The sequence below is a fragment of the Pogoniulus pusillus genome, chromosome 32 (genome assembly GCF_015220805.1).
Source record: "Pogoniulus pusillus isolate bPogPus1 chromosome 32, bPogPus1.pri, whole genome shotgun sequence".
NCBI lineage: Eukaryota > Metazoa > Chordata > Aves > Piciformes > Lybiidae > Pogoniulus > Pogoniulus pusillus.
This window is the reverse complement of record NC_087295.1, coordinates 2,065,007-2,086,975: the sequence shown is the minus strand read 5'-3', so window position 1 is coordinate 2,086,975 and position 21,969 is coordinate 2,065,007. Positions and strand designations below refer to the sequence as shown.

At 50.8% G+C, this 21,969-nt stretch overlaps 3 protein-coding genes and 1 long non-coding RNA gene across 12 annotated transcripts in view; 1 reads left to right on the top strand and 3 right to left on the bottom strand.

Annotated features, from left to right (window-relative positions):
* The window catches only part of BMPER (BMP binding endothelial regulator), a 161,703-nt gene extending 161,039 nt beyond the window's left edge, over window positions 1–664 (bottom strand). For all 3 annotated transcript variants that reach the window (XM_064169888.1, XM_064169889.1, XM_064169890.1), the window contains exon 1: window positions 266–664. In XM_064169888.1, the coding sequence (XP_064025958.1) occupies window positions 266–647 (382 nt within the window). In that variant the 5' untranslated portion in view covers window positions 648–664. The remainder of the gene's footprint in view (window positions 1–265) is intronic.
* LOC135189470 (uncharacterized) lies at window positions 95–5,112 on the top strand. Of its 3 annotated transcripts, none has more exons than XR_010308100.1 (3): window positions 95–216; window positions 676–917; window positions 1,867–2,067. It is a non-coding gene; the product is annotated as an uncharacterized LOC135189470 (long non-coding RNA). The 3 variants fall into 3 exon arrangements; XR_010308101.1 differs by lacking the exon at window positions 95–216 and adding an exon at window positions 365–434; XR_010308099.1 differs by lacking the exon at window positions 95–216 and adding an exon at window positions 3,143–5,112 and having other exon boundaries at window positions 450–917; window positions 1,867–2,117.
* Window positions 5,113–7,000: 1,888 nt separating this feature from the next.
* Window positions 7,001–20,704, bottom strand: LOC135189469 (uncharacterized). Of its 2 annotated transcripts, XM_064169892.1 has the most exons (5): window positions 20,587–20,704; window positions 18,127–18,241; window positions 13,239–13,324; window positions 9,315–9,364; window positions 7,001–7,386 (listed from the first exon to the last, which is right to left on the bottom strand). In XM_064169892.1, the coding sequence occupies exons 2-5, from the start codon at window positions 18,195–18,197 to the stop codon at window positions 7,006–7,008; spliced, it is 588 nt and encodes a 195-aa protein (XP_064025962.1). In that variant the 5' UTR covers window positions 18,198–18,241; window positions 20,587–20,704; the 3' UTR covers window positions 7,001–7,005. The 2 variants fall into 2 exon arrangements, with proteins under 2 accessions (XP_064025962.1, XP_064025961.1); XM_064169891.1 differs by lacking the exon at window positions 20,587–20,704 and having other exon boundaries at window positions 18,127–18,518.
* A 79-nt stretch (window positions 20,705–20,783) lies between these two features.
* The window catches only part of BBS9 (Bardet-Biedl syndrome 9), a 230,463-nt gene continuing 229,277 nt past the window's right edge, over window positions 20,784–21,969 (bottom strand). For all 4 annotated transcript variants that reach the window (XM_064169881.1, XM_064169879.1, XM_064169880.1 and 1 more), the window contains one exon: window positions 20,784–21,506. Coding sequence is in view for 3 of the 4 variants with exons in the window: in XM_064169879.1 (XP_064025949.1) it covers window positions 21,459–21,506 (48 nt within the window). In the remaining variant the exon portion in view is untranslated. The remainder of the gene's footprint in view (window positions 21,507–21,969) is intronic.

The window sequence follows — 21,969 nt, the reverse complement described above, 5'->3', positions numbered from 1 at the left end:
TAAGGAAGTGTGGGGGGAAGGAGGAGGAGAGGGAGGAAAATCAAAAGATTTTAAAAACAGGAGAGAGAAGGAGGGGGGAGCGCGGGAGGGGAGGAGAGGAGGATGGCTCCTGCCTTCACCTGCCCCAAGCAGGTGCTTACACACACCTCTAGCCATCCGCGCCCTCCTCTCGCAATGCCTGGCAGCCCCCGACCCGACGGCGGCTCCCGGCGGCAGGTGGGCACCGCGCATCCTGCGCGCCCGCGGCCCCTCCGCGCCCCCTTACCTGTGAGCAGGGAGGAGGCCAGAACCCCCGGGAGGCAGAGGGAACCCAGGAGGACGGCAGCGGCAGCAGAGACGAGGCGCGGGGCCGCCGCCGGGCAGCCCTCGCCCAGCCGGGGCATGGTCCCGGGGGTGCCGCCGGCCGCGGGGCTGCGTCCGGAACGCGCCGTCGGGTAGGGGAGTCCTGCCGCCCCCTTCACGACCGCCCCAAAACCCACCCTAGGAGCCGGGCGCGGGGAGGAGGACGGGAGACAGTGCCCCGCCGGGGAGTCCCACCCCACGGCGGCACCGGGGGAGGGGACTGTGGGTGCGGGGAAAGCAGCTGTCAGCGCCTGCCCCTCGGCCCCGCACCCCCTCTTTCCATCGCCCCCCTCCCCTGTCCGCATCTCTTCTTATACCTTCCTCTCCCTATAGTCCCTCCTCCGGCACCCCCCGGCCCCCATGCCTCCCTCCCCTTCGGCGCACAGACGCTGCCAGCTCCAGACCCCGCTTCTCTGCTGGGAGATGCCCGGCCACTCCCTCCCGGCCCCGCCGCGCACCGCCCGGGCTGGCCCCGGCGTCGGGGGGCTGCGCCCGCGGCCGCTCGGCGGGTGGGGCGGGAGGAAAGAGAGAGAGCCGAGGAGGACGGCAGCAAAGAAGAAGAAGGAAGGGAAAAGGTAAAAGAGATGAAGGGGAAGAGTGTGAAACCCGGGAGAAGTCCGGCGCGGCGCCAGCCCCGGTACCTGGGCAGACAGCGGCGGCTGCCTCCGGCGGGCTGGTCCCGGCTCCCCGGCCCGGCCTGTGTGAGCGCCGGCTCGCCGCGCTTCCCCCGGCCGGCAGCCAGCGGGAAGAGCGAAGGGAAGGAGCGGCGGGAAGGAGCAGAGGGGACACAGGGAGCCCGCCCGCGGGAAGCGCCGCTGCCGGGCTGCGCTCCGCGGCTGCTGCCCGGGCGGCCGAGAGCCTCAGCCGCCTCCCCGCCGTGCCCGCTGCTGCCCTCTCTCTCGCAGCAGCCGCAGCACAAACTCCCGCAGCCGGAGCCGGCCGCTTCCCGGGGCCGCTGCCCCGCCAAGAGGCTTTTCTCCGGCTCTGCCCTCCGGGCCCCGAGGCTGCCTCTCCCCACCGGGGCTGCCGACCCGGGACTCAGCGGAGTTGGAGCTCTCGCCGCCTCTCTGAGGGGCTGGGGAGCGGCTGGGCGACAGCTCCCGGGGCAGCTTCCCGAGCCTGACCTGCCGTGGGAGTCTCTCGGTCAGACGCTTTCCCGGCGGGCTGCTGCCTTCGCAGCTCCTCCCTAACACCTTCCCTTCGCCGCCACACGCTTTGCTCTCCTGGGCACACACCTGGGCAGCATTTAGCTATAGGCACCACCGAGCTCAAGCCTTCGCACGCACAAGCACACGCGAGGTCAGGACAGGCGCACTTGTGGCGTGTGGCAGGAGGGTTTTCCGCGACGGAGCTTCCCGTACCTGTTGTACAAAGGCACGCACGAAGATCTTCCTATGCCTGCTGTTCTCCTTCCAACTGCGATGTTTCATTTAGGGAGAGGAATGCTCTCTGAAATACCCTCGTTTGATGGCTGGCTGAAAAACGTTTTCAGATCCACTCATGTGCTTCTTTTTCCTTCTTTAGGGACAGATGCAAGTTGCTGTTGCAAAAAGAAAAGCTTACAGTAGAAACTCATCAGATACTTGGCAAGCTGGTACCTACAGGACTGTTGGAAATACGTTTCACTTCCCAGTGAGATGCAAGACAATTAAATACACATGTCCATTTTAAGAATAAAACCCAGAAGCCAAGACCTCAAAAGAGCCTCTGCCTCTCTTCTCACCTGTAAGAGATGTACACTTCATTTCCAACACAGTTTGTCACCCATCTTTCAGGTAGGAAGTCCTAAAATAGTTGAAGTTCCACCAATGATAGGGACTATGGAAAAGTGATACCAGCACATCTTTAGGCATCACTAGCAAAATCCCTCTCTGTAAGAAAGTCTTCTCTTACCTCTCAACCTTAGTCTCTACAGGTTGAAGCTGCACAGCCAAATCTGCTCTACTTAAATCCCTTACAGGGGGTTTACACTCCCTAAAAATACAAGTGGGACACACAATTTGCTCCAGGCACACAACAAACTCAGTATATAAGCATAATGTGTAACCTGGCCATATTTCTCCTGGGAAATGGCTTGACAGTTCCCTGCACTTTAAACACAGATGACCCTGTGGAGGTGCATATTACCATGCCCTGCTCCAGAAGAGGGTTTCACATGTCCAAATGTTTTGTTTATTTTGGAAAAGCTGTACTCAATCTTTTGGCAAATTGCCTTTTTTCTTCCTCTTCTATCTGCAACCAGCAGCTACCTTTCCCTTTTCTAATTCCAGCATAGCCACAACCCTTCCAGAGCAACAGCTGTAGAAAAATGAACAAAAATTAACAGTAATAAACCTTAGCAATTTCTCAGGTGACAACGACCACAGGAGGCCACTGATGTCACTGTGTGCAATGAATCTTCTCTTTGTGATGGTCTAAAATTCATTAAATATTAATGTCACCCAGGGGAACGAACATAAAAGTCACGATGAGAGAGCACCCAGCAACAATTCAGGCATCCAAATAACAGCAGGAAACTTGAAGTGCTCTGGGAAAGATGCAAAGAAGTTTCACCTCCTGTACAAAATGAAGAGTTGACAGCAACTGAGCTTCATGCTCAGTCCCTCCTTCAGTTAACAATAAGTAATGAAAGCATACCTAAGGCAGGGCGGCTAAAGGGTGATACACACAGTTTTGTCACACAGTTCTACTTACCCTGGGGTGGGGAAAGGGGGGAAAGAAAAAAAATTGGTGTGATAATCCCTAAAGCATTTTTGACATTCATTAGGCCTAAAACTTACCTCTGAAATAACATCTGCAGCATGAAAATCCTGCCCGAGGAGTGAGCTCCATCTGTGCTGCTTCTGTGCTAGTACCAGCGTTTGGATGAGGGATTCCCACATCTCCATCGCTTGGAACACCTGCTGAAGTCTCAGCCTTCCTGTGTCACGCCTTCAGCCTGTGAGCTGCCCAGCAGAAGAGGGCTGCTGCTGCCTCTGGATCTCCTCACGCCCTGGTTTCCTATCTCCCTTCTCATCCGGGAAGAGGGGAGACGCTCGCCGTTAGCAGCAACCTCGGCTTGCTCATGATGCTGGTAATGGTGACAAGTCACGGAGGAAGATCACTCAATTAAATCTCTCATGAGCTAAACCCTAGCCTAGGAGGAAAACAGAACATCTTAATCCTTCCCCATCTTCGATTCACCCATTCAGTGCTACAGGTGTGCCATTTCTTTCAGCTATTTGTTTCAGCTTCCTCACCCTGTCTCCCAAGTCTATCTTACCAGGGGGGTCAGCATCCTGCCTGGTTCTAATGCTGCTTTAAGTGCAGGTCAAAGTTTCCCCTCTCCCCCTTTTGTAGCCCTGAAGTGGTACTTATTTTTCCAAGCAACGTTCAAAGCTGTGGTGACTTCAGCAAAATCAGAGGGTCAGACTGAAAGCCATGGATCAGACACGTACAGAGACTTTGCTATATGGCAGCACCTGAAACTGAGGCTGTGTCATCCGTAGCCTTACCTCTGTTGTACAAGCACTACATCACATCAGCTGGCATTGAAAGGACACGTTCCTTACTGCTGTGCTCTGCCCAGCCTGGGCTCATCCAGCTTGACAGAGCAGGAGCTGTTCACAAACACCACTTTGTGTGCAGTTCAGCTCCTTCTCCAGCCATGCTTTCCCAGCAGTCAGCCATAAAACAAATGTCAGTCATTAGCTGGCCATAATGAAGGTTCAATTTAGCATCTGCCTAGAAAGAAAGAAAGAAGATGGGAGAGGAAAAAAGCTTTATGGTTAATATAGTAAGAGTGGAGAAGATGGCAGTGATCACATGCACATCTATCTTCATGATTATCTGTTTTATGGGCTAGAGAAGTCTTCTAGTAGTGGAGGGAGGCAGTGCATCCCTAGAATTCACAAGTATTTTCTCTGGTTTAGGAAATTTACTCTCCTAGGTGTTGGGCATAGACCTTCCTAAGGATCCCTTCCACACAAGAAAGCATGCAGTAAACATGCCACACAGGAACGTGCATGCATCGGCCCCAGGAGTCTCTCTGCTTCTGTTCCTTTTATGTTGCTGTGCATTATAGAATCATAGAATCAGTCAGGGTTGGAAGGGACCACAAGGATCATCTAGTTCCAACCCCCCTGCCATGGCCAGGGACACCCTATCCTAGATCAGGCTGGCCTTATCTTAACACCATTTCTTTGCATGTATTAAACACCTTGATATAAAGAAGCGGAACTGATGGATGCTGTATAGAAGGACATATAACTGACACAGCCCATTGCTCCCAGTTCTGCTCTGCTAAATGACTCTGCATTCAGAAGGGCAGTGAAGGTGGTCTGTGTATCAGCCTGAGCTTTAACATCTCTATTGCTATTAGCATTTTACTAAAGGTCAAGAATTCTCCATCCAGTCACTAAGAAGATCACACACATGTGGCATGGGTCTGGTGAGGCTTGACACTGCAAGTCCTTGCAGAGATACCTGTAATTTGGGAAGGGATTTTATTATCATTGCACACAGGAACTCATTGGATGGCAATGGAGGCATCACACTTGCAAGCAGGAGAGCCAGATGGGAGTCACTCTACTCTTCACCCTTCAGTGGCTGATCAGGTCTTCCCAGTTCAGTCGTGCTGAGCTGGGCTGCAGCCTTTCCAGTGCATGTTCATCGGTTCCTGTGCCTCATCGTGGTTTGAAGCGAAAGAGTACCTGCCAGTGAGAACAAACAGTATTTCTTGCACAGACTCTTTTCCTCCAGGAGATGCTGTTAATAAACGTTGAGGCTGGACTGGGTGTATCAAAGAGGTGCTCCTGACAAAGCTCCCCTCCTGCAAAATACCCAGAAAAACTAAATGGATGCAAATGAGGGCTGGAGACCGCAGGGAAAGGTTTTTAAACTGTAACAGGATTTAGAATGGCACACAGTCAAAGCCCCTAAATAAAAGGCAAGTAGAAGAAAGTACCTAAAAGTTACAGTGAGACTCACTTGAATAAATGTTTATAACTTTTATCAAACAACTCATCATTATGACAGTTTTCCATAAACCCCTGGAAGAGGCAAAGCATTTATTTTATTTGTGGCAAGATAAAGATAATGAGTAACATTGAAAGTTTATTAGCATAGAATGTCCTGGCACAGTCAAACTCTCCTACTTTGATTGTTTAAAGTCTATTTCCCAAGTGCTTTTTTGGAGAGTCAGCCTCGCCAAAGGGAGCTTTCTCCTTGCAGAAGCCTTCAAAACAACCCTCACCAGCAGCATTGGTATCACAGTATCACCAAGGTTGGAAGAGACCTCAGAGATCAAGTCCAACCCTTTACCACAGAGCTCAAGGCCAGACCATGGCACCAAGTGCCACGTCCAGTCCTGCCTTGAACAGCTCCAGGGACGGTGACTCCACCACCTCCCCGGGCAGCCCATTCCAGTAGCCAATGACTCTCTCAGTGAAGAAATTTCTCCTCACCTCAAGCCTAAATTTCCCCTGGTGTAGCTTGAGGCTGTGTCCTCTTGTTCTGGTACAAACCCAAACCAAAGGAACAGAGCACAAACCAGGCTGGATGCAAATGCTGCCACTACCTCCAGCTGAAAAGTATCACAGTATCACAGTATCATCAGGGTTGGAAGAGACCTCACAGATCATCAAGTCCAACCCTTTACCGCAGAGCTCAAGGCTAGACCATGGCACCAAGTGCCACGTCCAGCCTTGCCTTGAACAGCCCTAGGGACGGCGACTCCACCACCTCCCCGGGCAGCCCATTCTGTATGCAGCAGAAAGTATTGTTCCAGTGTGGAGCCAACAGGCTGCCTTAGTAGTCCACATCAAATAATGCTAAATCAACCCCCAAAAAGTAAGTTATAACAGAAGTGCTGATGCTGCCTTTGTGATAGGATCCCAGCAGAAGCTATTTGAGAGGCCACAGGCCAGGCAAACAGAACAAAGTGGCATCTGCTTGTATTCCCTTTCATTACTTAATAGTTTGCCTTCCAGAGACAATAAAAATTATTTTGTGTGAGTTATGTGCTTTTGTGTTAGATTTGCCTTCAAACATCTGCTGTGCCTGATAAAGGATAAGAGCTAATGAAATCACGTGAAGAGGGACATGCAGGAAGCACTTCTCTGTTTTCAATTTGTGAGACAGACCCAAACCTGCATTTTTGCCTGGCTGCTACTTCAGCTAATAAATACTGCAGCAAATGGGGAGCACTCAGAGAAACCACTGCATGAAATGGAAGACTGATAACTGCAGATGAGGATGGACCCTGTCAGTATGAGAGAGAGACACTCTGCATGTGCAGAAATTCTTGATCCCAGCCAAAGACAAGAGATGCTTATTTTGACAGATTTCTCCAACTCCAGCCAGAATCCTGTTCAAATGCAGCTACCCCTGCAGAAAGGTAAAAGCTCACAGCGCTGCTAAAATACAAGTTTCCAGCAGCATGCATCCGACGAGAGCACCACTTCACCTACTGAGGCTGCACCATGAGCTTGCCCCTCCTCCTGCCGGTCTTGTTTTATGGCAGAATTCCCCCCAGGAGTGGAGTTTGAGTTGTTTTTAATCACGGAACGGCTTAGGTTGAAAGGGACCTTACAGATCCTCTACTCCAAAAGCTTAAAAACCTCAGGCGTGAGGAGTGAAAAAAATACATCAAGTTCGAGCTTTCTCACCTTCACATGGGTGCACTCACTTCTTGTTCAAACGAGTGAGAGGAGAGCAGAGGCCGTGAAGTTTTAAGCCGCCTCCAGTAAAAGCTCGCAGCTTGCGGGCAGCGGGAGGCAGGCAGGCAGGCAGGCAGGCTGCTGTTCGGGCAGCGGCTGGCAGGCGGCGCTGTGGGGCGGGCGGAGCGGCCGCGGGGCTGCGGGGAGCTGGAGGCGCTGCCACACTCAGCCTGAGCAGCAGCGCTGGGGCGAGCATCGCCATCCGCATGTGCCTATGTCCTGCTCCTACCCGAGCGAAATGCTCTCCTGCTTTGCCCTTAGAAGGCGCTTTCTCTTTGCAGTCGCCTGGCTTGGGCTGTGGAGCACACTGGCTTTTGCTGCCCCTGCACATCACCCCTGCTTTTACCTGGAGAGAGAAGAGAGATTCACAAACAACCCCCCCCGATGAGGAGCTCACTGATTGCTGCTCTCCTCACGGAAAATGGCTGTGCCAGGTTACAGCAGGTACAGGTAAGAAACCCACCCTGGCACACTCCGTTAAGCATAATCCCCAATCTGTCCTACCAACTGACAGCCTCACACACCTCGACAGCCATGAACTGACAATCACAAGCAGCCTTTTTCAGCTCTGGCTCTCAGGGCACGTTCACAGAATCACAAAAGCATCCCAGTTGAAAGAGACCTTTAAGATCATCGTGAAGCCAGCATTAAACCACATCCCTTAGCACCACCACCTACACATCTTTCAAACACTGTGACTCGGTGGCTTCCCCTGGGCAGCCTGTTTTACAGCCAATACACAGGAGCAAGGCAGGGTAAGCCTGCACTGCTCTCTTGAAACTTCTGCTAATTAGGCAGCTTCATCGTGAGGAACAGAGCCATGCACAGTGTGGGCAGCAGGACAAGGGAGAACATTTCCTCCCCTGTGCTCAGCACTGCTCAGGCCACACCTTGAGTGCTCTGGCCAGTTCTGGCTCCTCAATTCAGAAGATGTTGAGGTGCTGGAAGGTGTTTGGAGAAGGGCAGCAAGGCTGGGGAGGGGCCTGGAGCACAGCCCTGTGAGGAGAGGCTGAGGGAGCTGGGGGTGTGCAGCCTGCAGCAGAGGAGGCTCAGGGCAGAGCTCATTGTCAGCAACGGCTACCTGAAGAGAGATTGAAGCCCTCCTAACATCCAGCCTAGACCTCCCCTGGCACAACTTGAGACTGTGTCCCCTTGTTCTGTTGCTGGGTGCCTGGCAGCAGAGCCCAACCCCACCTGGCTACAGCCTCCCTCTGGTGTGCTCCAGGCCCCTCCCCAGCTTTGGCGCCCTCCTGTGGACACCTTCCAGCACTGCAACATCTCTCTGCAACGGAGGAGCCCAGAACTGGACACAGCACTCAAGGGGTGGCCTGAGCAGTGCTGAGCACAGGGGCACAAGAACCTCCCTTGTCCTGCTGCCCACACTGCTCCTGAGCCAGCCCAGGATGCCATTGGCTCTGCTGCCCACCTGGGCACTGCTGCCTCATCTTCAGCTCCTCTCTCCCAGCACCCCCAGCTCCCTCTCTGCCTGGATGCTCTCAGCCACTCTGTCCCCAGCCTGTAGTGCTGGTTGGGGTTGTTGTGGCCAAAGTGTAGAACCCTGCACTTGGCCTTGTTCAATCTCATCCCATTGGTCTGTGCCCACCCATCCAGCCTGGCCAGGTCCCTCTGCAGGGCAGGGGAGTTCTTCAAGACAATTTCTGTGCATCTTCACTTATAAGCAAGAAACCCTCCTGACACTCCAAATGCTGCTGAATGGGTAGGTGAGCACCTCACAGCCCCCCAGCACTCTCCATCTATCACAGAAAGCAATGCTGCAAGTGCCAGCCCCGGCTCACAACGGCTCCTCACTCAGCTTCTTGATCCATGCCAGCTGGATGGAGGCACAGCACAATTCCCAGAATGCAGGAATTCTGCTGCTGTGAAACACTCCAGAGGACAACAATCAAGCCTGGGCTGTGCAATGATAGGATTTCAAGCAATGGCCATGCATTTTAAAATAGCCTCTGTGGTTTGTGAAGGGGCTCAGAAGACAAAAATTCATTTACTTGCGCAGGCTTTTGGCTGCTGGCCCAAGTGCAGAGAAGGATTAAGACAAGACAGTTTGAATTTACATGATGCAAACTAGAAGAAATGAGGAAGAAAAGGCAGCTCTGAAAGCTGCACTTTGTTTTCCCCTAGCAGAGGTGTAATGCAGACTAAGGATTTCTTTCACAGCTAGCAGAATCCAGCTGGATTGCAAAGGTATGAGCATGGCAGCAGATGAACAATAGCTCTATTCACCCACAACCAAAGCCTCCACATTTGAAGTCTCACCTTCTGGGCTCCCAGACTGAGGCCCCAGGCCTCCAGTTTAACTGAGGTATCTGGAAAGTGAGCACAACACAGACTATCAGTTTGTGTTGATAATGCAGTCCTTAGCCAGGCCAAGGGGAGAGTCTGAGCCAAGCCTCTCTGTGGAACTCTGGCCCAAAGACAACCCCATAGGCACAGGGTGAAGATGAAGAGAGAAATGGGAGTATGCAGGGAGAAGCAACCCTCCTGTTCACACCAGTTTAGGAGTATTTCCTAAACACCATCTGGGGCTACAGTTCACAAAGGGCAAACTTTTCTTATCTTTTCTTTAGCCTGGAGAAAAGGAGGCTCAGAGGAGACCTTCTTGCTCTCTACAACTACCTTGAAGGAGGTTACAGCTAGTTAAGGGTCAACTTCTTCTTCTCCCAAGTAAGAAAATGAAATGACCTCAAGTTGTGGAAGGGAAGGTTTAGGTTGGATATTAGGAAGGTGTCCAGAGAAGAGCAGCAAGGCTGGGGAGGGGCCTGGAGCACAGCCCTGTGAGGAGAGGCTGAGGGAGCTGGGGGTGTGCAGCCTGCAGCAGAGGAGGCTCAGGGCAGAGCTCATTGCTGCCTGCAGCTGCCTGCAGGGAGGCTGTAGCCAGGTGGGGTTGGGCTCTGCTGCCAGACACCCAGCCACAGAACAAGGGGACAGAGTCTGAAGCTGTGCCAGGGCAGGTCTAGTCTGGCTGTTAGGAGGAAGTTGTTGTCAGAGAGAGTGATTGGCATTGGAATGGGCTGCCCAGGGAGGTGGTGGAGTCTCTGTGCCTGGAGGTGTTGAAGCCAAGCCTGGCTGGGGCACTTAGTGCCATGGTCTGGTTGATTGGCCAGGGCTGGGTGCTAGGTTGGGCTGGATGATCTTGGAGGTCTCTCCCAGCCTGCTTGATTTTAAATTAAAAAAACAGCCTTCACCTAAAGGGCCATAAAGCCCTGGCCCAGGCTGCCCAGGGCAGTGGTGGGATCACCATCCCTGTGGGGACTGAAAAGCCATGTAGGAGTGCTGCTAAGGGGGATGGTTCAGCAGGGAACTTGTCAGTGCTGGGTTAACAGTTGGACTCAATGATCTTAAAGGGCTCTTCCAACCAAAACAATTCTCTGATTGTATGATAAAATACATAGAAGGGAACCAGACACCTCTGATGGGAGCCAGGCAGAGGCACAGGGCTGGGGAAATCCATGGTGAGTCTTGAGGGATGCTGGCACAGGAGATCTACCCCGGAGAAACAACTCCAAGTATCCACGTTTCTGCCCTGTCCAGGAGCAGAGAGGAGACTGTGCATGTAGGGGCTGTTCAGCCTGGGGAAGAGAAGGCTCCAGGGAGACCTTAGAGCAACTTTTCAGGAGGCCTGTAAGAAAGATAGGGACAGAGCTCTGAGCAGGGCCTGTTGCAACAGGAGAAAGGACAGTGGCTTTGCACTACAAGAGTTAATAAGTGAGGCATTTGTTGCACTGGAAGGGGTGAAACACTGAGCCACCTCACCCAGAAAGGTGGCAGATGCCCCATCCCTGAGGCATTCCAGGTCACATTAGATGTGGCTCTGTTGAAGATGTCCCTGTTCACTGCAGGGAGGATGGAAGAAATGGCTTTTAATGGTCCTTCCCAACCTAAAACTTCCTAAGAACCCAAGACTACCCCAATTTACCTGAGAGCCAAACTCAGAATCTCCTCCCCACAGCTGACTAACAGTCTAGCCCCAAGGAACGAGGCAGGCACAAGAAATGAAGGAGAAGGGTGCTTCTTCTGAACAAATATGTCCTCTGGCCCCTCTGGTGAGTGAATTCACCATTCTGGCAACTGGTCCACCACACCCACTGGGTGCTTAGTCAGAGTTACACAACTTGGCTCCTGACAGGCAGTTTGATCTGCTCACCTCTGCTATGCCTGCGGGTTGGAATGAGGCAGCTATCAACGTGGGTAAAAAGTGATACAGAGAAGGAATATACAATAGGATAGGATAGAATAGAATCAAGCAGGTTGGAAGAGACCTCCAAGCTCAGCCAGCCCAACTTAGCACCCAGCCCTGCCCAAGCAACCAGACCATGGCACTAAGTGCCCCAGCCAGGCTTGGCTTCAACACCTCCAGCCACAGCAACTCCACCACCTTCCTGGGCAGCCCATTCCAATGCCAATCACTCTCTCTGCCAACAACTTCCTCCTAACATCCAGCCTAGACCTGCCCTGGCACAGCTTGAGACTGCCTTGTTCTGTTTTTGTCTTTGATGAGTGTAGGAACACAAATGTACAGCAGCAAGGCAACAACCAGAGAGACACAGAAAGAGGACAAGTGCCAGTCAGGAGCCAGCACAGCAGCAATCCCATAGCAAAGCTCTGTGCAAAAGGTTTGGGTTAGAAAAGACCTCTGAGATCATCCAGTCCAACCACCAACAGTCATCACAAAGCCTTCCTCAGCTCTACTATAGCAACCCAAATGAACAAACATAGAGGTAAATGCCTCAGCTCACTTCCTATCTTAGCTACAGAGGGATGGACATGCTCACTGGTGGTGAGACCTACAAAGTTCTACCTCAGATTAGATTCAGATTTATCTCTGGACATGGCAGCCTCTTCCTCAGCTCCAGTCTAACCCTGCTGTCCCTCAGCTTCAAACCATTCCCCCTTGTCCTGTCTCTAAGCATCCTTATGAAAAGTCCTTCTGCAGCCTTCCTGGAGGATCTTTTCAGGTATTGGAAGGCAGCTCTAAGGTCTCCCTGGAATCTTCTCTTCTCCAGGCTGAACACCCCCAGTTCCCTCTCTATCCTCATAGCAGAGGTGCTCCAGCCCTTGGCTTATCTTTGTGGCCTCTTCTGGACTCCCTCCAACAGCTCTGTGTCCTCCTTATGCTGGGGACACCTGAACTAGAGGCAGGACCTGAGAGCAGGGTCAAGAGGCAGAGTCAGGGGGCAGAATCCCCTCTCTTGCCTTGCTGGCCAGACTCCTCCTGATGCAGCCTAGGATATAATTTGCCTTCTGGGCTGCATGAGCACAACTGGAGAGGTGGAAAAGCTTTTGCAGAAACGTTTTGTTCTGGCTGGTGCAATAATTCTGACCAAGCAAACTGCATTTTTGTGACTATCAGTCAAAAGTGTCACATTGAAGGCAAGAAGCTCACCAGGCTTAGCCATCAGATCCTCTCTCAGCATGCAGTGAACTGAAGGCCAAAAAGGAGTGGCCAGGTTTGAAAAAAAAAAAGTTGATCTGAGTTAAAAAGCAAGAAAGGTTAAGTGTCCAAAGTCTGTTACTCACTGGGATTTATTTGCTCAGCTCTAATTTTAACTTTGGTTAGCCCAATAAAAGGTATCACATCACTGTCTGGGTAGCTGTCACACAAAGAACAATGCAGCTACCAACTTTCCTCTGTTGGATGACATACTTGGGCAGTAGACCTCCAAAGAAAAAAGCTTCACCTTCTTTAGAGCACATTTGGTTTTCCATTCACTATTTTCCTGGTGCTGAAAGCAATGTTATACTCACCCCAGAGGAGAAAAGCTACGCTGTGCTGGAAAGGTTTAACTCAAAGCTTTGGGCTGCTCTGAGTTTTCCTTCTTTCAGCAGTTTAGAACACCCTCTACAAAGTGATTTATGCAATTTGTGGTCAGTGAGATCTGGTAAGAAGGGGGAAAAGGAAGAAAACAAAGCAATGAGAGGATGGGAGGAGCGACTGCTACTGCAAAAATGTGGCTGAGGAGGAGGACTGAAAGCAAAGGAAGGCCTCCTCTCCCCACCAGATGAGCTAGTGAGTGCTGAATGTGGAGTGACCTGGGTAAAGAGACAAGAGCAGAGAAGCCAAATCAGTTCTCAAGACACTAGATGTGTGCCAGCCACACCCTATAACCCCCTGCACGACTCTTTCCCACTTGGCTTTTGCCAGCCTCACCAGCAGCACTTCCCCAGCAGACCACCCTTTACCTTTCCAGGCCTGCTTGCCCGCAGCCAGGAGGCAACATCCACTGCTGCTCAGGCCTTGCTCTTGATCTCTTCTCAGTGGTGTGAGGCTACACAGGTAGAAACGATGCAGTAGTAAGAAACCATTCCAGAAAACATTCCAGGTCAGCTTGGATGAGGCCCTGAGCAACCTGCTCTAGTGGCAGTTGTCCCTGCTCACTGCAGGGGGATTGGACTTGATACTCATAGAACGATCCAGGCTGGAAGGGACCTCCAAAAGTCATCTAGTCCAACCCCCCACAGTCAGCAGGGACATCCTCAACTAGATCAGGCTGCCCAGGCCTTAAAAGGTCTTCAACCCAAACCATTTTGGATCATCCTTGTGGCCTCCTCTGGACTCATTCCAGCAGCTCTGTGCCCTTCATATGCTAGGGACACCAGAACTAGAGGCAGGATTGGAGGTGAGGTCTCAGCAGAGCAGAGCCAAGGGGCACAATCCCCTCTCTTGCCCTGCTGCCCGCACTCCTCTGGCTGCTGCCCAGCACACAGCTGCCTGCTGAGCTGCAGGAGGGCACTGCTGGCTGCTGGGGAGCTGCTCATCCATCAGCCAAGGCTCTTTCTTCAGGGCTGCTCTCAATCCACTCTGCCCCCAGCCTGGCTTTGTGCCTGGGGTTGGCCCAAGCCCGATGCAGGACCCTGCACTCTGACTTGTTTGATTTTGCTAAAGCCTCTTTTGCAAGCATCATCATTCTCTCCAAGGCAGCAGCCACTGCTGGGGTGGAAAGCAGGACCTATTTAATTGATCCCAACTGGCTAAGCCTCATGCACATTCTATTTTTGGGAACAGGACTTTTTGGAATGGCCCTCATCCTTTGTTACATCACCTAGCTGGGAGTCAAATGGTGCTTATGTGTAAACTTATTAGGACATGCAGCCCCCAGGAGAAGAGTAGGGAAGCTCTCATGTCCAGATCAACAGTAGAACACCCAGTTAAATTCAGCAGAAGTAGATCTGGGCCTCTAATCAGGTTACAGCAGTGACTCAGGATGGCTGACCCCCCTCCCTTCCAGAGTGCTGATCAGGCAACAGCTTACATAACAGAACAGCTTTTATCTTGCTGCTGCAGCTGAACTGGCTGTCAGGCTGCACCCAGCTGGAGCTGTGATCTGCACTGATCATTCTCACTGCAGAAGCATTCCAGGTCTCTCCTAAGGAAGAATCAAAGTATCTTATGAAATGCTATAATCATTTTGCTCCAGAGGCTTAACTGCCTGGGCCAAAAATAATTTCCAAAAGAAATGTTAATTAACTTTTTTTTCCTTAGGAGGAGAGAGCAGTGTTCAGGTGGTGCTAGCAAACAAGGGAGCAATACAACATGCCCATGCTACACCAAACAGAAAATACTTCCACTCCTGCTAACATCACTCTGCATGCTGTAGCCTGAGGATGTAGATCTCTCCCAGGGCTCCTGGTTAGACCTGAGATTCTTTTCCTGCTGTAAAAATAGGATTTTCCTCAGCCTTTCAACTGCTGTTTGACATCTTTGTCAGGGACATGGACAGAGGAATTGGTGCACCCTCAGCAGGTTTGCAGATGGCACCAAGGTGTGTGGCACAGTCGACCTGCTAGAGGGCAGGGACCCATCCAGAGGGAGCTGGGCAGGCTGCAGAGGTGTGCCCAGGCCAACCTCATGACATTCAACAAGGCCAAGTGTAAGGTCCTGCACCTGGGTGGGTGCAATCCCAAGCACAGCTCCAGGCTGGGTGGGGAATGGCTGAGAGCAGCCCTGAGGAACAGGCCCTGGGGGTCTGGGCTGATGAAAAGCTCAACAGGAGCCTGCAGTGTGAGTGCAGCCCAGACACAACCCTGTGCTGGGCTGCAGCCAGAGCAGTGTGGGCAGCAGGGCAAGGGAGGGGATTCTGCCCCTTGGCTCTGCTCTCCTCACACCCCACCTGCAGTCCTGGGGGCAGTTCTGGAGCCCCCAGCACAAGCAGGACATGGAAGTGTTGGAGCCAGTCCAGAGAGGCCACCAAGATGCTGAGAGGGCTGCAGCAGCTCTGCTCTGAGGACAGGCTGAGAGAGTTGGGGCTCTGCAGCCTGGAGAAGGTTTCCAGGAGACCTTGAAGTGGCCTTCCAGGACCTGAAGGGGGCTACATGAAGGCTGGGGAGAGACTATTGACAAGGTCTGGTAATGACAGGTTGAGGAGGAATGGGTTTGAACTGGCAGAGGGAAGACTGAAACTGGATGTTAGGAAGAAGTTGTTTGCAGTGAGGGTGGTGAGACACTGGCACAGGTTGCCCAGGGAAGCTGTGGATGACAGAAGCACACATTCTGTGCTTCTGTGCTCCACAACCTCCCTGGAGGTGTCCAAGGCCAGGTTGGATGAGTCCTTGAGCAACCTGTTCTAGTGGAGGAGCTGCAGGGGTGTAAATGAACACAGCAGCACAATTATAAGAGGTAACAACAAAGAAGGCCATGGGGAAACTCCAAGTTCATTTCAAGTGAAGAAGGAATCTCAGAATCACAGCATTGCTTAGACTGGCAAAGCCCTTCAAGCTCCTCGAGTCCAAGCATTAGTTTCACACTAACAAGTCCTTGACCAAACCAAACCCCTCAGCACAGCATCTCATCACTAGGAATTGCTATGCTTGGAAAGGACCACCAGGATCAGCCAGTCCAACCTTCATCCCAGCAGCCTTCAGCACCAGACCATAGCCTCAAGCACCACAGCCACTCTCCTTTTAAACACCTCCAGGGATGGTGACTCCACCACCTCCCTGGGCAGCCTGTGCCAGTGCCTGACCACCTGCTCAGTGAAGAACTTCCTCCCAACAGCCAACCTCAACCTCCTCTGATGCAACTTGAGGCCATTTCCTCTTGTCCTGTCAGAAGTAATTTGGGACCTCCTGTTAAGTAGTTGTAGAGGGCAATAAGGTCCCCTCTCAGCCTCCTCTTCTCCAGACTAAACACCCTCAGCTGCTCCTCACAGGCCATGTGTGCCAGAGCTCTCCCCAGCCTCATTGCCCATCTCTGCACCCACTCCAGCACCTCAGTGTCCCTCAGCTTGGAACACAGCAGCTTGCTTTGAGGAGTGTAACACATATCTTACAGACCCTTTGCAGCAGCTGATTTTGAATAGCTGAGTTATAAACAGGATACTCTGATAAGTAGGAAAGATTCCTATTAAATATGATGCACAACCTGATGGGTTTGGGGTTTGTTTGGTTTTTGGTTTTAATGCTGGAAAGACTTCACATAGAAAATGCAATTTCTGCTCAGCAAATTTCAGTCCATAGCAGTAAATTACTCTAAGCAAGACATGAATATTGGATCTTAAAATGATGTGTGCCATAGAGGAAACGTTGAAGAGGAGAAACAAAGACAATATAGAGTGAACCCCATCCCTTTGAAAGTCATCTTGGTTTTCTCTGCCATAAGTTTAACAGTATTTGGACACAAGAATCCATCTGGGGGCTGGAAACCACAGTCCCAGTTTGAACTCAGCATTGTGTTCAAAGCCCAAAATATCAGCAGAGCCCAAACCTCCAGATTTTGGCCATCAGAGCAGCAATTGTTATAATCTGCTTTGTTTTTTTCCCAACATTGCAACAGCATGAAAAAAAAAAAAAAGGAAAATAAAAGAGAAATCCTTGGCAATAAAATCCAGAAAGCAAATTCTATCAAGGAAATAAACTCCAGGAAAGGAGCAGAACAAATGTATTATGTTGTAGGACTCAGTTTCACAGAAACAGAATCAAGGAGGTTGGAAGAGACCTCCAAGCTCAGCCAGCCCAACCTAGCACCCAGCCCTGGCCAAGCAACCAGACCATGGCACTAAGTGCCCCAGCCAGGCTTGGCTTCAGCTCCTCTCCGGGCAACCCATTCCAATGCCAATCACTCTTTCTGACAACAACTTCCTCCTCACATCCAGCCTAGACCTGCCCTGGCACAGCTTCAGACTCTGTCCCCTTCTTCTGTTGCTGGGTGCCTGGCAGCAGAGCCCAACCCCACCTGGCTACAGCCTCCCTGCAGGCAGCTGCAGGCAGCAATGAGCTCTGCCCTGAGCCTCCTCTGCTGCAGGCTGCACACCCCCAGCTCCCTCAGCCTCTCCTCACAGGGCTGTGCTCCAGGACCCTCCACAGCCTTGCTGCCCTTCTCTGGACACCTTCCAGCACCTCAGCATCTCTCTGCAATGGAGGAGACCAGGACTGGACACAGCACTCAAGGGGTGGCCTAAGCAGTGCTGAGCACAGGGGAGGAATGACCTCCCTTGTCCTGCTGCCCACACTGTTCCTCACGATGAAACTGCCTGATTAGCAGAAGTTTCAAGAGGCTTGGCTTCAACACCTCCAGGCACAGCAACTCCACCACCTCCCTGGGCAGCTCATTCCAATGCCAATCACCTCTCTTGAATGGAAGAGCCCAGAACTGTACACAGCACTCAGGGTGAAAATTCAGACAGTGCATTTCAAAAGGCTACAGCACAGAGTTACCATGAACCACAGTGTGGTGGTTTGCAAAGCATCACAAAATCCTTTTGAGATAGATGGCTACAAATATACATACAATTAATTTATTGCAATAAAGTCATCAGATGTTTTTTTTCTCCCCTCTTTGAGCCACCTAAGGATGTAAAATTCCCCTTGGATAGCTAAGCTTGCAGACAGGCTGCACATTGGAACAGCTGAGCATGCATTACAACCCCATCCAGAAGGGTCTGCTTGGCCAGCAGGATCTGCCTTGGCCTCAGAAAGGTGGTCAAGGAGAACCAAACCTTTGGTCCCCCTCATCTAGCAATGTTTCCTTACATTTTTTCAGTTGGCCAACTCTCTCACTTCAAAACTTCCTCTAACTGGCCCAATTAGGTTTTTTTTTTTCCTTCTTTTTCTTCCCCAGCCAAAAAGAACTTACTTGAAAGACTCCAACTGCATTTGAGGGCTGCTAAGAGCTGCTTTGCTGTCTTTCCTCTTCGCCTGCTGCATAACTGACTGCGTTTCAATGACTTCCTTCCTCTGAATTAGTTGCACTGTTTGAGGGGGAAACGAAGCCATTTTTACTCAATGCAACTTTCAAATCCTGCTGATGCTATCAAGTAGCACAATTTAGCACCGTACTTAAAGAGGTCACACACTCCTACTCCAGGCAGCTCTACCTTAGTTTGGTTTTTAACCTCCTCTTTATTACATTCTCCCCTTTCACTACAACCATTCTCCTGAGACTTCAGCTTAGAGAGCAGAGAAGGCAAGGAGGAGAGCTTCTGAGCCTTACATCTTCAAATGGCACAAAATAACTGAAATAAGAGTGAATGACCTGAGTGCCTGCTTGGTTACCCTGAGCTCCCAACGAAGCCAGGCAGCTCTGAGATCACATTCACTAACAGTACTCGTGACACAGCAGCACACTCCCCAGAGCTCCAGGAGCTGTGTGCTTTGCAGCTCTATTACACACCTACAGCATTCTTTGTACCACAGGCTCTCAGTGCTAACTGTGGTTGAGTTTTCTACATCACCTAACAGCCATAGCCACTGACAAGAAGACAAAAGAAGATCTGAGATCTAGAGTTAAAGTTTAAGCCTAACAGCTACAGTAATTGATTAGTTCTCCCTGGCTTTTCTTTGGTCACACTGAGGTGTGCACGCAGGGGCTAGAGGAGATTATTTTATTGTGTCATTTTTGCAGCAGGGGACACTGACAATGGGGTGGATGCCACCCTCCAGACACAAACCACGGGGGAGGGATCAGAGGGATGAAAACTCAGCCAGCAGAATCGCTCTGGGACAAGCAGGGGGTAGGAGTTTTCCTTCCTGGGAAAGCAGCAAGATTCCTGTCCCCACAACTGGTAGGTATCTGAGGTCTCCTGGAGGATGTAAATATTTTTACTGGGAGTTGCTACCCACTTCAGTCCTAAGGCTATCAGTGGCCTTAGCCAGGTCTCTAGCCATTTAGCTCTGCTCAAGAGCCAGCATGCTGGGAAAGGCTCCACAAAACAGGGGTGTATCACGAGTCAGAGCAGGACCAGGGGGTTAAGCAGCAGACACAAGTGATGCAAAGCTGGTTTGGTCTCAGGGGTGGATGGAATGAGGTTGAAAGTAGGTATGAAGATGATGAAAGCTGCTGGCTTAAGACATCCTGGAAAGCAATGTCTTGTTTTTACAGAACCAAAGAACCCCTTGGTTTGCAAGGGACCTTGACAGGTCATCTAAACCAATGCCCAGTCAGCGAGCAGGGACACAGGCCACATTGCTCAGAGCCCCATTCAACCTGACCTGGAATGGTTCCAGGGATGGGGCTTCTAAAACCTCTCTGGGAAGCCTGGGCCAGCATTCAAGTACCCTCACTCTGAAGAATCGCTTCCTTTCTATTTAGTCTAAATCTCCTCTCTTTCAGCTTCAAATCACCACCCCTTGTTATGTCCCAAGAGACTCTGTTAAAGGGACCCTATAAATGGGGACAATCTTTTTAAGTACTGAAAGACCACAACAAGGTCTCCCTTACCCACAGACCAAGCTAGCAGAAACCAGAGCACCTGTCACAAGCTCAGCTGAAACAGCACAGAGTGAGTTGGAGGGACCCCTCCTATAGCTAGAACAGGAGTTGATGAATACCTGCTGAGGAAACCAACAGAGATGGCTGAGGAAGTTGCACTCACCAGGAACTGAGCAGAGACTAGCAATGCCTTTTGTATCTGACACTCAAAAGACCACAACTTGAACTCTGCTATGAGCCAGCAACAGCCAGGAGAGGCCTCTTTCAAATCACAGAATTCTAGAATGGTTTAGGTTGGAAGGGAGCTCAAAGCTTTGCCAGATCCACCCCTCTGAGATTGGCAGGGACACCTCCCACTAGAACAGGTCACTCAAGGACTCATCCAACCTGGTCCTGGACACCTCCAGGGAGGCTGTGGAGCACAGAATGTGATCTCTGATCACACTGGGTGATTCTGTGCTCCACAACCTCCCTGGGCAACCTGTGCCAGTGTCTCACCACCCTCACTGTAAAGAGCTTCTTCCTAACATCCAGTTTCAATCTCCCCTCTGCCAGTTCAAACCCATTCCTCCTCACCCTGTCATTACAAGACCTTGCCAATAGTCCCTCCCCAGCCTTCCTGCAGCCCTTTTCAGATACTGGAAGGCTACTTATTATTAGATCTTCTCCAAGGCTTCTCTCCTCCAGGCTGCAGAGCCCCAGCTCTTGTAGCCTGTCCTCACAACAGAGCTGCTTGCTTTTACACTTAACCCAGGGCTCAGTTATTTTCAACTCCAACTTTCTTTAATGCTATCTCAACTGATTCTCAGGAATCCAGACATGATCCTGATCTTTCCAAACCCCAGACCATGGTACTCTTAAAAGCCACCTCAGTTACTGGGTTACCTTGCAAGAAAGCGACTTTCAGAAGGCCAATCCTCAGCACTTCCAAACACGACTCTCAAAGCACTCTCCAAAGCAGATTGACACAAATGAAGGCACTTCAGAATTGCTAGTTGCTTCTGAAAATCTTAGCCATAAGGAGGACAAACTGACTGAGAAGAGGAGCAGAAATCACAGGTAACCATAAAAAGATCCATGTGTTGCTGTGCTCAACATACCCACACCTTAAACTTTATTCACATTCATAGTGACATAGTTAATGGCAAAAGGGTTTGCCCTTTAGATCCAGAAACCATATTTTACTTGATATCTCTAGAGAGCAGGAGTCTGTATAAGCAATGAGAAAGGAGGGAAAGGGAAGGGGGAGGGAGGAGGGGAAAAAAAAGGTTTGATGGATTACCAGCTTGTCTTCTGGTGGTGAATTCAGCTGTCTGGACTCATGAATGTTAGTACAGGAGGAAACAAGATAGTTATCTGTTGTCAAAACTGTGATATAACAAATGTTAATATAATCTCAAAGGGAGGTACAGTTCAGAATCTCTCTTGCTGGTATTTTTTTCTTTAAGATAAAACATATCCTGAAACAAAGGTTGCTTTTAACTATGTGTAAACAGTCTTTGATCAATCAACTGAATCCTTAGAACAGGCTGATATATTGCAAAGCATAGCACAATGCCCTTACCACACTTGGGCAAGGGCTTAAACTTTGCTCACAGAAAGGATTCCAGCAGTTGGAGACCCAACCAAAATGATGAGAGCGGAACTCCTATTTTTTTGGTGTAAATTAGCACAGTCCTCTCCTCCTGGAAGCTGCAATCAGTACAGAGTACAACAGATTAGCACTGCAGCAGATAAATTCCTTCTGAGGGCTGTCTTCAGCTTTCATGGCTTTTCAGCTTCCACTCCTGCCTCTTCAGACAAGCCTGAAAGACAGAAAGCAGACAGAAAATGCCTGAAAATACAATGTACTTGACAGCAGCATGCACTGCATCCATCCCATCAGTTTCACAGAACCATAGAATCAGCCAGGTTGGAAGAGACCTTCAAGCTCATGCAAGCTAACCTCTCATCCAGCCCCATCCAATTAACTACACCATGGCACTAAGTGCCTCATCCAGTCTCAGAATCATAGAATCAACCAGGCTGGAAGAGACCTCCAAGCTCATCCAGGCTAACCTCTCATCCAGCCCCATCCAATTAACTACACCATGGCACTAAGTGCCCCAGACAGTATCAGAATCATAGAATCAAGCAGGCTGGAAGAGACCTCCAAGATCATCCAGTCCAACCTAGCACCCAGCCCTGCCCAACCAACCAGACCATGGCACTAAGTGCCCCAGCCAGGCTTGGCTTCAACACCTCCAGGCATGGTGACTCCACCACCTC

What these genes read in the sequence shown, in the direction of transcription:
- LOC135189469 (XM_064169891.1), bottom strand. Translation starts at nt 18,266, where the DNA reads ATGGCTTCGTTTCCCCCTCAAACAGTGCAACTAATTCAGAGGAAGGAA. An exon ending in GGGCAAGCAGGCCTGGAAAG is followed by an intron (nt 9,365 to 13,238) that starts GTAAAGGGTGGT and finishes CTCACTTTCCAG; the next exon opens with ATACCTCAGTTAAACTGGAG. An exon ending in TCAGTCTGGGAGCCCAGAAG is followed by an intron (nt 7,387 to 9,314) that starts GTGAGACTTCAA and finishes TTCTCTCTCCAG; the next exon opens with GTAAAAGCAGGGGTGATGTG.